This window comes from Grampus griseus (genome assembly GCF_964374135.1).
Source record: "Grampus griseus genome assembly, chromosome: 9".
Classification (NCBI taxonomy): Eukaryota; Metazoa; Chordata; class Mammalia; order Artiodactyla; family Delphinidae; genus Grampus; species Grampus griseus.
The window spans coordinates 43,959,690-43,976,438 of record NC_139003.1 but is presented as its reverse complement, the minus strand read 5'-3'; the positions used below and the strand labels follow the sequence as shown (position 1 = coordinate 43,976,438).

At 37.3% G+C, this 16,749-nt stretch overlaps 1 protein-coding gene across 6 annotated transcripts in view; it reads right to left on the bottom strand.

Moving 5' to 3' along the window:
* Positions 1 to 6,348: 6,348 nt before the first annotated feature.
* Positions 6,349 to 16,749, bottom strand: part of KBTBD2 (kelch repeat and BTB domain containing 2) — a 41,658-nt gene continuing 31,257 nt past the window's right edge. For all 6 annotated transcript variants that reach the window (XM_082662141.1, XM_082662143.1, XM_082662138.1 and 3 more), the window contains 2 exons: positions 11,917 to 12,082; positions 6,349 to 9,729 (listed from right to left, as the gene is read on the bottom strand). In XM_082662141.1, the coding sequence (XP_082518267.1) occupies positions 8,194 to 9,729; positions 11,917 to 12,082 (1,702 nt within the window). In that variant the 3' untranslated portion in view covers positions 6,349 to 8,193. The remainder of the gene's footprint in view (positions 9,730 to 11,916; positions 12,083 to 16,749) is intronic.

The window sequence follows — 16,749 nt, the reverse complement described above, 5'->3', positions numbered from 1 at the left end:
GGAGTGTTCCTTCCTCTGCAGTTTTTTAGAATAGTTTCAGAAGGATAGGTGTTGACTCTTCTCTAAATGTTTGATAGAATTCGTCTGTGAAACCATCTGGTCTTGGACTTTTGTTTGTTGTAGGTTTTTAAATCACAGTTTCAATTTCAGTACTTGTGATTGGTCTATTCATATTTTCTATTTCTTTCTGGTTCAGGTTTGGAAGGTTATACATTTCTAAGAATTTGTCCATTTCCTCTAGGTTGTCCATTTTACTGGCATATTGTTGCTTGTAGTACTTTCTTATGATCCTTTGTATATCCGTGGTGTCAGTTGTATCTTCTTTATTTTTAATTTTATTGATTTCAGATCTCTCCCTTTTTTCTTGATGCCTCTGGCTAAAGGTTTGTCAATTTTATCTTTTCAAAGAACCAGCTTTTCGTTTATTGATGTTTTCTATATTTTTCTTTGTTTCTATTTCCTTTATTTTTGCTCTGATCTTTATGATTTCTTTCCTTCTACTAACTTTGGGTTTTGTTTGTTTTTCTTTCTCTAGTTGCTTTAGGTGTAATTTTAGGTTGTTAATTTGAGATGTTTCTTGTTTCCTGAGGTAAGATTGTATTGCTGTAAAATTCCCTCTGAGGACTGCCCTTGCTGCATCCCATAGATGTTGGCTCACTGTGTTCATTTTCATTTGTCTCTAGGTATTTTTTGATTACCTCTTTGATTTCTTCTGTGATCCCTTGGTTGATTAGTAACATATTGTTTAGCTTCCATGTGCTTGTGTTTTTTACAGTTTTATTCTTATAATTGATTTCTAATCTCATAGTGCATAGTGGTCAGAAAAGATGCTTGATATGATTTCAATTTTTGTAAATTTACCGAGTCTTGCTTTGTGGTGCAGCATGTGATCTGTCCTGGAGAATGTTCCATGTGCACTTGAGAAAAATATGTATTCTGCTGCTTTGGGATGGAATGTTCTGTAATTATCAATTAAGTCCATCTGGTCTAATGTGTCATTTAAAGCCTGTGTTTCCTTAGTGATTTTCTGTCTGGTTGATCTGTCCATTGATGAAAGTGGGGTGTTAAAGTCCCCCACTGTTATTGTGTTACTGTCGATTTTTTCCTTTTATGGCCTGTTAGCATTTGCCTTATATATTGAGGTTCTCCTATGTTGGGTGCATATATATATATATTTTTTTAATTAGTTAATTTGTTTATTTTTGGCTGCATTGGGTCTTCATTGCTGCCCCCAGGCTTTTCTCTAGTTGTGGCGAGCGGGGGCTACTCTTCGTTGCGGTGTGCGGGCTTCTCGTTGCAGTGGCTTCTCATTGCGGAGCACGGGCTCTAGGCATGTGGGCTTCAGTAGTTGTGGCACATGGGCTCAGTAGTTGTGGCTTGCGGGCTCTAGAGCGCAGGCTCAGTAGTTTTGGTGCACGGGCTTAGTTGCTCTACAGCATGTGGAATCTTCCCAGACCAGGTCTCGAACCCATGTACCCTGCACTGGCAGGTGGACTTTCAACCACTGCGCCACCAGGGAAGTCCATTGGGTGCATATATGTTTACAATTGTTATATCTTCTTCTTGGATTGATCCCTTGATCATTATGGAGTGTCCTTGTCTCTTGTAACAATCTATTTTAAAGTCTATTTTGTCTGATATGGGTATTACTACTCAACCTTTCTTTTTATTTCCATTTGCATGGAATACCTTTTTCCATCCCCTCACTTTGCCTGTGTTTGTCCCTACATCTGAAATGGGTCTCTTGTAGACAGCATGTATACAGGTCCTCCTTTTGTATCCATTCAGCCAGTCTATGACTTGATTGGAGTATTTAGTCTGTTACATTTAAGGTAATTATTGATATTATGTTCCCATTGCCATTTTAATTGTTATGATTTTTTTTGTAGGTCTTTTTTTCTTCCCCTTCTCTTTTGTTCTCTTCTTTTGTGATTTGATGGCTATCTTTAGTGTTGTGTTTGGATTGCTTTTTCTTTTGTGTGTGTGTGTATGTATTGTAGATTTTTGGTTTGTGGTTACCATGATGTTTTGATATAGCAGTCTATATATATACAAGATTGTGTTAAGTTGCTAGTCTCTTAATTTCAAATGCATTTCCAATATCCTGCATTTGTACTCTCCTTTCTCACAGTTGCTGGTTTTGATATCGTATTTGTGTGTGGATGATTTCCTACCTTGCTGTATGTTTGCCTTTACTGGTGAGCTTTCCCATTCATAATTTTCTTGTTTCTAGCTGTGGCCTTTCTTTTCCATCTAGAGAAGTTCCTTTAGCATTTGTTGCAAAGCTGGTCTGGTCATGCTGAATTCTCTTAGCTTTTGGTTGCCTGTAAAGCTTTTGACTTGTCCATCAACTCTGAACAAGAGCCTTGCTGGGTAGCATATTCTTGGTTGTAGGTTTTTCTCTTTCTTCTCTTTAAATATGTCATGCCATTACCTTCTGACCTGCAGGGTTTCTGCTGAGAAATCAGCCGATAACCTCTTGGGGATTCCCTTGTATGTTATTTACTGCTTTTCTCTTGTTCCTTTTAATATTTTCTCTTTGTTTTTAATTTTTGTGAATTTGATTAATATGTGTCTTGATGTGTTCCTCCTTGGTTTTATCCTGTGTGGGACTGCGCTTCCTGCACTTGAGTGTTTCTTTTTCCCTGTTAGGGAACTTTTCGGCTATTATCTTTTCGAATATTTTCTCAGGCCCGTTTTCTCTCTCTTCTCCTTCTGGGACCCCTACAATGCAAACGTTGGTGTATTTGATGTTGTCCCAGAGATCTCTTAGACTGTCCTTATTTCTTTTCATTCTTTTTTCTTCTGCTCCACAGCAGTGATTTCCACCAATCTGTCTTCCAGCTCACTTATTCGTTCTTCTGCCTCATTTATTCTGCTATTAACTCCTTCTTGTGTATTTTTCATTTTGGTTATTGTATTGTTCATCTGTTTGTTTGTTCTTTACATCTTCTAGCTATTTGTAAAACATTTCATGTATCTTCTTGGTCTATGCCTCCATTCTTTTTCTGAGATCTTGGATCATCTTTACTATCATTACTGTGAATTCTTTTTCAGGAAGATTGCCTATCTCCACTTCATTTAGTTGGTCTTTTGGAGTTTTATCTTGTTCCTTTGTCTGCAACATATTTCTCTGCCGACTCTTTTTGTCTAACTTTCTGTGTTTGTGGCCACTGGTGCGTGGAGCTGGGTGTCCTGCCTCTTGTGGGTAGGGCCGTGTCAAGGGATATGTGTAGAGGCAACTGTGGGATCAGGACTACTTTAGGCAGCCTGTCTGCTGATGGGTGGGGCTGTGTTCCCACTCAGTTCGTTGTTTGGCCTGAGGTGTCCCAGCACTGGAGACTGCAGGCTATTGGATGGGGCCAGGTCTCAGTACCAAATTGGTGACCTCCAGGAGAGCTCATGCCAATGAATATTCACTGGGGCCTCCACCACCAGTGTCCTTGCCCCCACCGTGTGCCACGGCTGACCTCTGCCTCCCCCAGGAGACCCTCCAAGACCCACAGGTAGGTCTGGCCCAAGCTCCCAGTGCATGTGAAACCTTGTGTGTGTCCTCTAAGAGTGGAGCCTCTGTTTCCCCCAGTCCTGTGGAGCTCAGGCACTCAAGCCCTGCTGGCCTTCAAAGCCAAATGCTCTGGGGGCTCCTCCTCCTGATGCAAGACCCCCAGGCTGAGAAGCCTGATGTGGGGCTCAGAACTTGCACTCTTGTGGGAGAAACTCTGTCTGCAATATAATTATTTTCCAGGTTGTGGGTTGCCCACCTGGCAGGTATGGGATTTGATTATATCATGAAAGCACCCCTCCTACCATCTCATCATGGCTTCTTTTTGTCTTTGGATGTAGACTATCACTTTTAGTAGGTTCGAGTCTTTTTTGTTGATGGTTGTTCAGCAGTTAGTTGTGATTTTGGTGTTTTTCATGAGAGGAGGTGAGCTCAAGTCCTTCTACTCTGCCATCTTATCTCTAACTCATAGCCTCCTTTGTACATTTCTTGTCTCACATCTGGAATTAGCTTTTTTTTTTTTTTGTCAAGAATCTTTGTTTCCTTTAGTGGGAAGTATTATTTCAAGACTACTGTCCATGGGCTAGGATGCTCACTGCCATAGGATTGGTGACTGTTTTGAGGCCTGTTCAACAGAAAGGAGAAAAAAAAAATTTTTAATGTATTATGAATTTGTATAGGGTTTTATCAGGGTTTTACTTATCCTCTTCTACTCTTCCTTTCTCCTCTGCAGGGAATTCCAGTTCTAAGAAGATTCTAGTAATAACAGGTTATATTATTACTCATTTGCTTTAACCACAATACACACACAATAGTATTAGAATACTAATACCAACACTACCACTAATAATGTGACTAAAAAAAGTTAAAGTTTTTTTTTCCTTTTTTTTCCTTAGGGTTTATTCCACTAGGGATGCACAAATTACTGTTTTAAGTTGATTGAAACTTCCTTTTTGTGGGGTTATGCCACCCCCATATACTAATTTAGATTCTTTTGCTTCATCTTAAAATCTTTAATTTTAATTTTGTTTTATAATTATGTAAAATATTTACATAATTCCAAAGTCAAATTTATAAAACAAGGTATGTTCAAAGAAGACTTCTATTTTTAACCCTCATACTGTTCTTTTCCTTTCCCTCTAGTTAACCATTTAAAAATGTTTATATTTATCTTTTTAGCTTAAACACATAGCAAATTTTGTAAATAATGTACATTTTACTGTATATACACACTTTTCTCCACTTTGCCCTTTAATGATATATTCTGGAGATCTACTTTATGGATCTGACATTATTTAACCAATCCTGATTTAACCAACTGCTGATGGATTTTGTGTTGTTTCTGGCCTTTTTGCTATTACAAATACTGTTGTAAGGAATAACAGACCTGTGCATACATTTAAAAAATACTTTTGCCAGTTTATCTTGGGAGAGATCCCTAGATACAGGATTGTGATCAAAGGGTTATTTTACCAGTATTGTCAAATCTCCCACAGCTACCATATTTTGCAGGACTATCAGGAATGTATGGGTGTGCTTGTTTCTCCACCAACAGTATTCAAACTTTTGGATTTTTGCCAATACATGATAAATAGCATCTCAGTGTTGGTTTTATTGTGTGTTTCTCTTAGCATATATTATATGGTTTATTTTTCACCTCAGAAGCTCAATTTCTTAGATCTTGGCCTTTTTATTTTTATATGCTCTTTAAAGATATTAGAGATACTACCACTTGAAATTTTTTTCCTGTATTGTTGTCTTCTTACTTTGCCTATGGTGTCTTGCCTAGGTGTCTTACTCTATACCAAAGTTTTATTTTTTTGTATGTGAAATTACATTTTGTCTTATTACTTCTGGAATTTGAGCTATTATTAGGAAAGTTTTCCCTACTCATTATAGAGGAATTAATCCATGTTTCTTCTAGTACCTCTATAAATATATATATATCACAAATGGTGCTTGGATTTTGTCAAATAATTTTTCTGTTTATTGAAATGATATGATTTTTCTCTTTTATTCTGTTAATATATTATGTGATTTTCAGATGTTAAACCAACCTTTCATTGCTGAGATAAACCCCACTTGGTTAAATCCTTTTTATATTGTTGGAAAGTTTGTGGGGGGTTTTGTTGTTTGTTTTGGAAAGTTTGTGTTTTAATTTTTATTTTATTTATTATTTTTGGCTGCATTGGGTCTTCGTTGCTGCATGCGGGCTTTCTCTAGTTGTGGTGAATGGGGGCTACTCTTGGTTGAGGTGCGTGGGCTTCTCATTGTGGTGGCTTCTCTTGTTGCAGAGCACGGGCTCTAGGTGCACGGGCTTCAGTAGTTGTGGCTCGCGGGCTTCAGCAGTTGTGGCATGCAGGCTTCAGTAGCTGTGGCTTGCAGGCTTCAGTAGCTGTGGGTCACAGGCGCTAGAGCGCAGGCTCAGTAGTTGTGGCACACAGGCTTAGTTGCTCTGCGGCATGTCAGATCTTCCCAGACCAGCAACCGAACCCGTGTCCCCTGCATTGGCAGGTAGATTCTTAACCACTGTGCCACCAGGGAAGCTCTGGAAATTTTGTTTTTAATGCCAGCTCATTTGATGTTAATCTACTGACAAATCCTTTTCCATACTGTCAGATACTCCAATAATTACTGCAATTCCAAAATAGTAGTCTGAATGATTTACTGTAATTCAGATTCCCCTTGTGACCTATGCATGCCTTTATACAGGTTTTATTGCATGCCTATGTGCCACGCATTATTAGATGTTGAGGATGCAGAAATAGGGTAGGCACAAGCCCTTGCCCTCACGGCAGTGGTGAAAACAATCAATAAGTATAAGATAGTTTAACGAGTATTGGGTCATATGGGGTACAATTGAGATTTATTCTTTTTTTTTTTTTTTTTTTCCCAAAAATTATTTATTTGGCTGCACCGGGTCTTAGTTGTGGCTTGCAGGATCTTTTTTTTTTTTTTTTAAGTTGCAGCATGCAGGATCTAGTTCCCTGACCAGGGATGGAACCCAGGCCCCCTGCATTGGGAGCACAGAGTCTTAACCACTGGGCCACCAGGGAAATCCCACAGTTGAGAGTTAAACAAAGGGAACTCATGGTAGTATCAATAGAATTTTTTTTTTAAGCCAGTTGGAGGAAGTTACCTGAAGTGTAAACTGAATTCAACCAGGGTTACCATATCATTTACTATCCAAACAGGGACACTTTTCAAAGTGAAAGGGAAAACAGGCACAAACTAGGATGTATAATCACTTGAGAGCTAACCAGTCAAAGGGGAAGAGTGTTTGAGGCAGAAAAAAACCGTATGTGAAAGAGGACAAGGCCCATTCAAATAACTAAAAATCTTTTTTTTTTGTAACATTAGGCTCTGGTTTGCCTCTTACTTTTTATGTAATTTGTGTTCCTACAGTAAGGCTCAAATCAGACAAATATCATATAATCAACAAAATTCTGAAGAAATCACCTGTCACAAACTAAGCTGACTCCGTAAAACAAACTAAAAGCACAACTAAAAGCATCACAAAAGAAAAACATATATTGAATATATACAATTTATTTAATAAATTAATGTCATTCAAAATACAGTGCCAGAACATTATGCAGTTGAACATGCTAGTAATGTTTGTCATGAAGCACCTGTGCTCATGTTAGATTGGCGGCACCCCGCTACTGCTAGTGGTTCCTGGGATTAATGCCAGAGCAGCACTAGTTATCTGCTCTTCTGCACCGCTAGTGCAGAGAATTCCTGAACGGTTCACCTTTCTAATCCTACCCCCACACACAACAGGTTAAAAAAAAACACACCCTGACAGCTAACAAATATCTATACACAATCACTCTACAGTAATGTTTGTTATTAAATTAAGATGTAATGACCTGGTTAACCCACTCTAAATCTTTAAGATGGAGAAATACGACAGCAGCAGGTAGTTATATGCATGAGCCAATGTTAATGTAATACAGAAAGTGGAGGCATTTACTGATTAAAGCTCCACACAGACCCGCACAATGAGGGACTAGCAATTCTTATTGCAAGCCCAGCAACTTAAGTCCACACCTGGTAAATGACCAGCTGATTGGAAGACCTGTATTCTAGATAGACAAGTATAAGTTAGTGAAAAGAGAATACATGCACCTAATAGTTAGACTGATCCTGCAGTCATACTTTCCCTGTGCAATACCATAAAATGGAAGATCTTCCTCAACTATAGGATTTAGACAACATTTCTAATACCAACATGGACATTAGTGTTAAGTGCAGCTCAATTAACTACACCGAAAAAAACTATTCCAGGACTTCAGAACAGAAGCACAGGAATGAAATACATATAATAAAATAACCTCAGCATAATTTGCGATATACCACACTAGGAACAGGAAACTACTTTAATAAGAGAACTTTTGGAACTGTACATACACAGGGCTAACAATGTTAGATAATCCAGATTTTTATGCTCATGATACACATAAAAGTTTCTCAATTATTGGATAATCTATTTCATATTATGGAAGCATATCTTTCTTAAGACTCACTGATATATATTATACTGATGCAAATATTAAGTAGGGCATAAAAATAAAATTTATCAAAGATAGATTTTTATGTACTCATATTCAGTCCTTTCATAGCCTCTCTCATTTAGCAAAGAAAATGACAAAGCAAATAGATCAGGCGTGCACTCCCTGAACTCCTGACTATACAGATGGTAGTGCAACCATTTCTCCATCCAGTTCAAACTCCTCTGTTCCATCCGGTGAAAAAAGATAAGTTGGTGGTTTCCATGGAGATTCTTCAAGGCAGGATGGATAAAGTTTCCCCACAGTGCATCGAAAATCTCTCCCTAAGTCCCACAGTACACGTTCAGATATATGCTGCCGCAGAGACCACCGGTCAAGTTCCAGATCATATTGGTAAGTGACATATTTAGCTCTCTCATTTAAGTGGGTTTCTCGCATAAACACACATAGAGAATTTGAGATCACAACAGCTCTAACACAGGGATCTGAGTACCTCTTAGCAGGGATGTTGGCTGCCATTTTCCACTCATTTTTATTCACATCATAGATTTCCACAGTTACTGAAGACCCATCTACAGTGCCAGAGGGGAGTCTTATGCCAGAATTGGTAGCAATGTGCAACCCTCCAATATAGAAAATTTTATCACCGAAAGCTGCAGCTGAAGCAAAAGACCTGCTAGTCTGTCTCATGGCCATTTCTACCCATGAATCAGACCTTGGAAAATAACAATACATGAGGTTCAGTGTCATCACGTAAATGCAGTCATGAACCACAACTGCTGCACTCCACTGCCAAGCACAAGGCAAAGGGCTTACCATTGTCCATTCATCTTTCTCAGTGTCATATCTTTCTACGGTCCTCCGGTTAAGTTCTCCACCTACACTATCTCCTCCAATTGCATAGATATAGCCTTCACAGCAAACCAAAGATGGCTTTACGCGGACAAAAAGCATCGGGGTCTTTGGAAACCAGGTATTTTGCTGTGCATCAAACCAGTAAAAGCAATTCACAGTTCTAAAGGCAGTCTGAAGTTTGCTTGTTTTACTGTGATTTGTTTTTGTATTTTTCAGAGGAACTTGACCACCTGCTATATAGATGTCATTATCGGGAGTTACAACGGTCCCAACCTTATGTAAATCAGCTGGTGGGCTGCATAGCTTGTAAACTTTTTCTGCTTGGGGGCTGTAACAGACAGAAGAGTAAAGACTACAAGGATTTTCTGAAGATGCTTCAATGAAAATCATCATCTCTTCTTTAGTCATTCCAAGTCTTGGTTTGAAAAACTTGGGCATGGACTTATACAGACCTTGAACAACTACAGACTTATCATTGGGTGGCAGACCTTGAAACCAAGCTCTCTGTGTTACTTCTGAAAGTGCATCAATTCTGATTTGGCTAAGAACTGAAGACAAATACTGGGATCGTGATTCTGTGTTGTACTCTAGCCACAGCATAGCAGCTTCACGAACTGTCTCCTCCTTTTCTACGTTCAAATTGTCACTACTGAGAATGTCTATCAGTAAGTCATGTGACAGCTGCATGAAAGCTTCCTGGTGATACACAGCAGTGAACTTGTGCTCCACCATCCTTTTAGCACTTTGTTTTAATTCCTCACAACTGAACAGATCAGCAAAACTCAACAATCGCACACAGTTCTCTGCATTTATCTTTTTAATTAAATATTCTCGACAACGTTGTAACACATCTTCTACCTAAAATAGAAGGGAAAAAAAAGGCTGATAAAGGCAGGCTAGACAAATTTTATTTTTATGTAACACACAGGTATATTAATCAGATCCCTATACTATAGTTTTTATTTTTAGATACACATGTTTGGGCTAAGAGATAATCTTCCAGTAATAATAAAATTAGAAGACTATGCATAGTTTTGCATTTCGTCTTCCTGTCCAGTGGCCTACTTAACTGCCCTATTTAGGAGTCAGTAGTATAACATTAAATAGGCTCTTAAAAACCTAAACAGCCTTAAAGGGAAAGGGAAAGAAATTAATTCATGCATAAGTTATGTATTTTTTAAAGCCTAGCAAAATACGTAATTGAGAGAACCAAATGAAAACAATGTAAATCAGTATAGGAAATGATTACTGTTGAGAAGCTGGAATCTGGTTTTCTTAACATGGACAAGACAGTCATATAGAAGCAGAAAATCATACACAATGCCTAACAGTAGTTATTATTTGCCTTTCTTACATGGAGCAGTAGGATAACCAATCAAAAGAATATATTCATGTGCAATTACAAATTACCTATATTTAAACGACCCATCTTAGCCACTCTAACTTTCCTAGATTTGTTGTTTCTTAAGAAACAGTAGATCTTGAGTCAGAAGTGCTACCTACTATACTTATTCAACGACACAGTGATTGACTAGAAGCAGTTTGTGGTAAGAAGTCAGGTTGCTTGGATTCAAAACCTGGATTGGCCAGTCAACACTTGTACAATATCAGACAAGTAGCTTTACTTCTCTAAGCCTCAGCTTTCTCCTGTGTAGGATGGGGAAATCCTTCCTTACAAGTGATTATTTTAAGAATTAGATGAGAACCTATATAAAGCATTAGTACAGAACCTGGCATATAAAAACATCATTTCATGTGGTTAATAGTAAAAGCCATGTTGGTAGTCATAAAATGCCACATTCCCAGGCTTGCCAGGGCAACTTACTCCCAGAGGCAGAGTGCTGTTTTGCATTTGGCCAAGCATATGCCTATAGGTTTCATTAACATGATAGAAAAAAATTATAAGGAAAGGTATCACTATAATAACAATGTTCTGGAATCCAAATTTCTTAAAATTCCTCAATTTTTTAGCAATTCTAAAAAAACTTGCTTTTAGAATTGCTAAAAAATTTAAAAAGGTAATGAAAACATATAAGCTATGGAAGAAAGACAGTTCTTACAGTAGGCATTTCTCCCTTTTAGGTTTGGATTTAGGATGTGAATGTCTTCCGTTCTAAAGCACCAGGAAGCTACCATGACTTCAGTGTCCCCAGAGTTATAGGTATAGTAGGACACTGCACAGTTTATGGGTGGGGGGGGAAGAATACAGGACTAAAAAGGAAGACAGGTACTTAAGGCATGGACAGACTGAGTTCTGGTTCCCAGAGTCACACCCAGAAACTGGCATTCGACCGGCATCATTCACATTTATTCAGCACACATTTATCAAGTACCTACTAGGTATCATGAACTGTACTCCCAGAATTTAACCTTTAAAGTTTCTCCCTTTGGAGAAACTTTATTTCTCCCTTTGGAAAAAATGAGGAAAATATTTTTATATTCCTCTTAAAGTTAAATGTTGAAGGGGGGGCATTCCCTGGTGGTTCAGTGGTTGAGATTCTGCACTTCTACTGCAGGGGCCCCAGGTTCAATCCCTGGTCGGGGAACTAAGATCCCGCAAGCCACGCGGCACAGCCAAAAAAGAAAAAAAGTTGAAGGGGAAACACAGTGAAATAGCTTATCATATGTAAATATATCAATCATCACTTTTTATTTTAGTTTAAATAATTTTCCTTAATAGCTCAGTAAGGTCTCATGGCTATTATGAACATTTATGTTTGATAACTTCCATAAGAATCTTGACATTTTCTGTGAAAAAACCATCAAAAATTAGCACATCTAAGCTTCTAGCCAAAAAACTGAAGCACTTTAACAAATGCTGTTAAAAATTTCTTTTACTTGAAATCTAAATCCTGTGGTATATTAGGCAGACTATGAAACTAATATGAAATTTTCACCTATCTTTTTAGTCAAGTTCCCATCATAAAACTAAGTTTATTAGCTGATCAAATCCTATTGTTTTTCCCTTACGTATTTTAAAAAGAGTTTTACCTTCTAAAATCTGCAATAAAATTACATAGCTGTAAGACTGAAAAAACGGCTTACCTGCAGGAAGCAAGCTGTTTCGTAAAGTTGTTCTACAGTGCTGTCATTTATTGCCAGGTTACCCGTGTATGCGTACGTTATTATTATCTGTAAGGTGGCTGAATCCACATTCCTCAGGTGTATGTGTGTCTGTTTGCTTTCACTTAGTCCACTCATGAACATGGCCCTATAGTAGAGATGGGGAAAACAAATGTAAGGCTAAAAAGAAAAACTAGACAATATGGGATGTTTATTTAGGGTATTTGCTGATGGACAACTTATAGGGAAAGCTTTCAAGGGAAACAACAGAAAATTATAATCCAGTGCCAAAGATATACCAAACTACTCCACTGTGCCATTCTGAGTGATAACATCAAAACTAATTTAATCCTTATAGTCATACAGGAATTCAGCAATAAAAAGGAACTCTATTATACGTGCTACAACACAAACCTCAAAATCATTATGCTCAGTGAAAAAAAGGCAGATACAAAAGACACATACTGTATGATGTGTATACAAATATATATGAGGCAAATATATAGAGGCAGAAGGGAGATTAGTGGTTGCCTAGGGCTGTGGGTAAGAACAGTGAGTGACTGTAAATTGGCACAAAGTGATGGAAATGTTTCAAATTAAATTGTAAAGATACTAAAATTCATTTAATTGTGTGTAAATTTGATCTCAATAAAGCCGTTAAAAATTTCATTTACTCACATGATTTCCTAAAAATATGCAGAACAGTTTCCTAAAAATTACATGCAGGAAAATATGCTGGAAAGGCAATTAGTGTTGTGGAGAACACAAAGTAAAATGCCCATATACATGGAAGAGGTAAGAAAACAAAGAATATTGTTGCATATACAGAAATGCCTATAGTGATCATAAGTGGGTAGCACAAGAACTAGCCTGGGCAACCTCAAGGACAAGAAGATGAGAAAGGCTTTAAAACGGATAAAACAGTGAGTCAGGGTAGAACATAAGAACTGTTTTTCCCAGTGACATTGCTGAACATAAGGGCTCATGAAAAACATCGGAAAGATAAGTGGCAGTCAGATCACAGAGGGCTTTTTTTTTTTTTTGGGCCTTGAGGCATGTGAGATTCTCAGTTCCCCGACCAGGGGATCAAAGTGGCACCCCTTGCATGGACAGCACAGAGTCTTAACCACTGGACCACCAGGGAAGTCCCACAGAGGGATTTTAAAATGCGATATAGGAGGGAATTCCCTGGCAGTCCAGTGGTTAGGACCCAGTGCTTTCACTGCCGGGGCCCGAGTTCAAATCCCTGGCTGGGGTAAGATCCGCAAGCCCCTCAGCATGTCCCAAAAAAAAAAAACCACACACACACATACACAGACATACGAGTCTGAGCTTTTTATTGTAGATAGTGAAGAAGGTTCACTGAAGGGTTTTCAGCATGGATTTATTAGCATAATAAAATGTATTCTAGGATGAATATTTTGTACTGACAGACCTCAAGGGCCAAAGGCTGGAGATAGGAAAAAGGGTTCTGAGGCTACTGCAATAATCTAGATTAGAAGTAAGAACCACCTGAGCTAGGTTGGCAGAAATGGATACAAAAGCTTTTACAAAAAACCAACAAGATCTGGTGATTTTCTGAACGTATGGAATAGACTATAGTAGGAAGTAGACAGGGAAAGAATCAAAGCTGTTTATTTTCAAGTACCTGAAAAAAATGTTAACCATTGAGAGAAAAATTATAAGGTCAAGGAAAACAGTTAATCTTGCAAAAAAGGTGAGTTAAATTTTAGATATGTTTGAGGTGCGAGCAGCTGAGTCAAATGGAAGTAATACAATAATCAGTTGAGTATTTAATACAACTGGAACTTTGAAGGTCAGGCATTAATGCAGAAGACTGTGAATTATCTACAAAATGACATGTGTTAGAAAAAAGAATAACAGAAGGTTGAGAAACATTCATCAGAGAAATAAGAACAAGCCAGTCAGTACAATGCTACTCAGGGCAAGAGAGGTAGGGTGTCAAAAACGGTAGTCAAGGATAACAAACATTGCAAAAGCAATTAGGAAGGCACTAGTGATTTTTAGTGTAGCTCACAATGAGCAGTAAGAACAGCAACTAAACTTCAGGCAGTTAGGGAATGGAAGAGTGGCAAAAACATCAATCAGGGTGGTTGATAACTTCCTCCCAAAGAATACAGAATGGCCATAAATAAACCCAACCAAGTAACAGAGATTAGGAAGTGCTGTTGAAAAATACCCAAGATGTGACAAGAAACTAATAAAAACACCAATTGCTACTGGCTTCACTTGTGTGGCCCGGGAGAATGGGAAATAACAAAAGCAACCTGAAAAGAACTATAGGAGCTCTGAGTAAAAATGCAAGATTTAGGGGTCATGTGCTTTTCTGTCTGTGCCAGTAGAAGGTAGTTAACTTTGAAAGAGGAAGTAGGGCAAGGGAACAGCTGACTATACAGATGACACTGAGACTGGTTATTCTAGACTATGGTTTATGACACCAGAATGATGGACTTCTGTGAAGGAACTATGCTTCCTGAAGACCAAAGATTAGTAGAAGCCTAGCCAACTTGATTATAAAAATCTTAAACAGACTTTTTAAAGAAAGAGTAAATACTGAATTGCATAATATTATAGGAGGCTAAATTACCATAGTGGAAGAGGTGTTGAGTAATTCTCAAGTAATCCCCTTCATTTAGGGTCTAAAATGAAGTGTATATGTTACCAAGAAGAAGAAACTACCATTTCAGAGGTTCTCTGGATTTTAGAAGTTCTTTTGATTCTTAGTGGGATGGAACTGGTAAACTACAAAGGAGGAATGTATCTGTTTCAAAAGGCAAAATTTCTAATAGTAAATTTCTAATGATAAAGATTGATAGCAACATTATATGTAAGGATACCAAAATCTACAAACCTGAAAGCAGAATCCAGTTGAAGAACACTTGGGAGAAAATCAGGTTATTATTGTGGGAATATACAATAACAATAATCTACACAGTCCAGAGAATATATATGGGAGGGAAAATTAATATATAAATGTCTTCGTCTTGTGGATTATGAAACTGTTCCAGACACAGGATTTTAAAGATGGATGGCTTTAAGCCCAAACATGGATAGGACTACTCTTTCTACTACTATTTCTACTTCTTAGTATCTGATTTGCTTTAGGGAGAATATATTCTCTCAGAACACCAAGGATGCTAAAAAAGGAAACTAGTTAGTGATAAGTTAATAACAGCAGCCTTAAAGAGAATGTGTTGTTTTTAAGATTGTAACATTAATGAAATACTTAAACTTCTTGGTCTTCAGGAAAACCAATTCCAACCCAATTAAAGATAAATAATAACCTCAGGGCTAGAGAATTTAAAGAACAGTGTTTTATCTATACAATAAAAAACAGACTTAGCGCAGAAGAAAAAAAGGTAAGATACCTAACCCATAAACCCATGTGTTACTTCCTGATAAAGATGATGACAATTCAGAAAATATGGAGATACACTTTCTGCATAGGTTTAAAAGTTACACAAGATGACTGCTAAAATATTACCACAAAAGATTCTACTCTATGATTACAAATATCAATCTGAAAATCCACAACTAAAGCATATAGCTCATTCCAATAATGGATAATCAATTTGTAATTAATAACCATTAAAAAGGGAGAACTAATGGACCCAGGTTTGATTGAATCTATAACCTTGAATTTCTAACACCATCTACTAAGTCAATAAATATGAAAAAACAAAAACAAAAAAACCTGACCATCACAATCATCTGGGAAGCTCTTAAACATACAAATCCTAAAACTCTAACTCAGACCCACTGAATCATAATTTCTAGGTTTGAAATCCAAGAATCTCTATTTGTAGAAGCACAAGAGGATTCTGAGCATCCTCTAGATCCATTAAATTCTCTAGAACCACTGTTTGCAAATATGCTCAGCTTCCAAAGATAAGAAAATCAATGTCTGAAATTGCATGAAATATCCACAGCTAAACCTGAAACAGTGGCAGGCAGAGCAAGGCAACTGACATTTGGGCCTTAGCTTCTAGAATCATCATGAGATGTGTTATACTAAGGAATGTTAAGTTTCTACACCTTCGTGTATGTTAGCCTTGAAAAGTCAAGATTAAACCTGTCCTGTCTACAGCTGCCACTAAGGAGCAGCAGAAAGTAACTTTCATTGCTGATCTCCACTTATGCCAGCTAAGATTTGTAGCAGGAATATACTGGTCCACATTTCATTCATCTTTATTCTCCCTGTCCCTTTCAAATATTAAGTAAAAATTCAACCTAAGGGCAGAGACCAAATATAGGAATTTCTACGCCTTAATTCTTTTCCTCCCATGAAACACATAATAAAGGGAAACCTATCTTAAAAAGATTAAAAGTTGCAAAAGATCATAAAAATGTAAAGTTAAGCTTTATTTATTTGTAATTAGCAAACAAATAACTAAATCAACTTATAAATTCTGAGGCACAGAGAACAAAAACATTATTAACTATTTCAATCTGGCAAGGAGTCTGGTACGGCTAAAACAATAGCACAAATGATGAAAGAAACCAAGAGTGAGTAAAGGAACTCATTTTTGCAAAGAAAATAAAAGTCCTTAACATGTCTAAACAGTACCAATTATCTTCTAAAAGTTATTATTAAGCCTCCTGTAACTCTTAAATTTATAAACAATGACTGTTTTCTAAATGTAACATTTTAAAATCTTAAGAGTAAGTGAAAATTACCCCATTCGTTTTTCTTTCTTTCAATGAAAAAATAGTATTCTGAACCTTTTTGCCTCCCCATCATTAAAACTTTACCTTAGTTAATTTCAACATATTTCTTGTATTTAATCCTTTGTA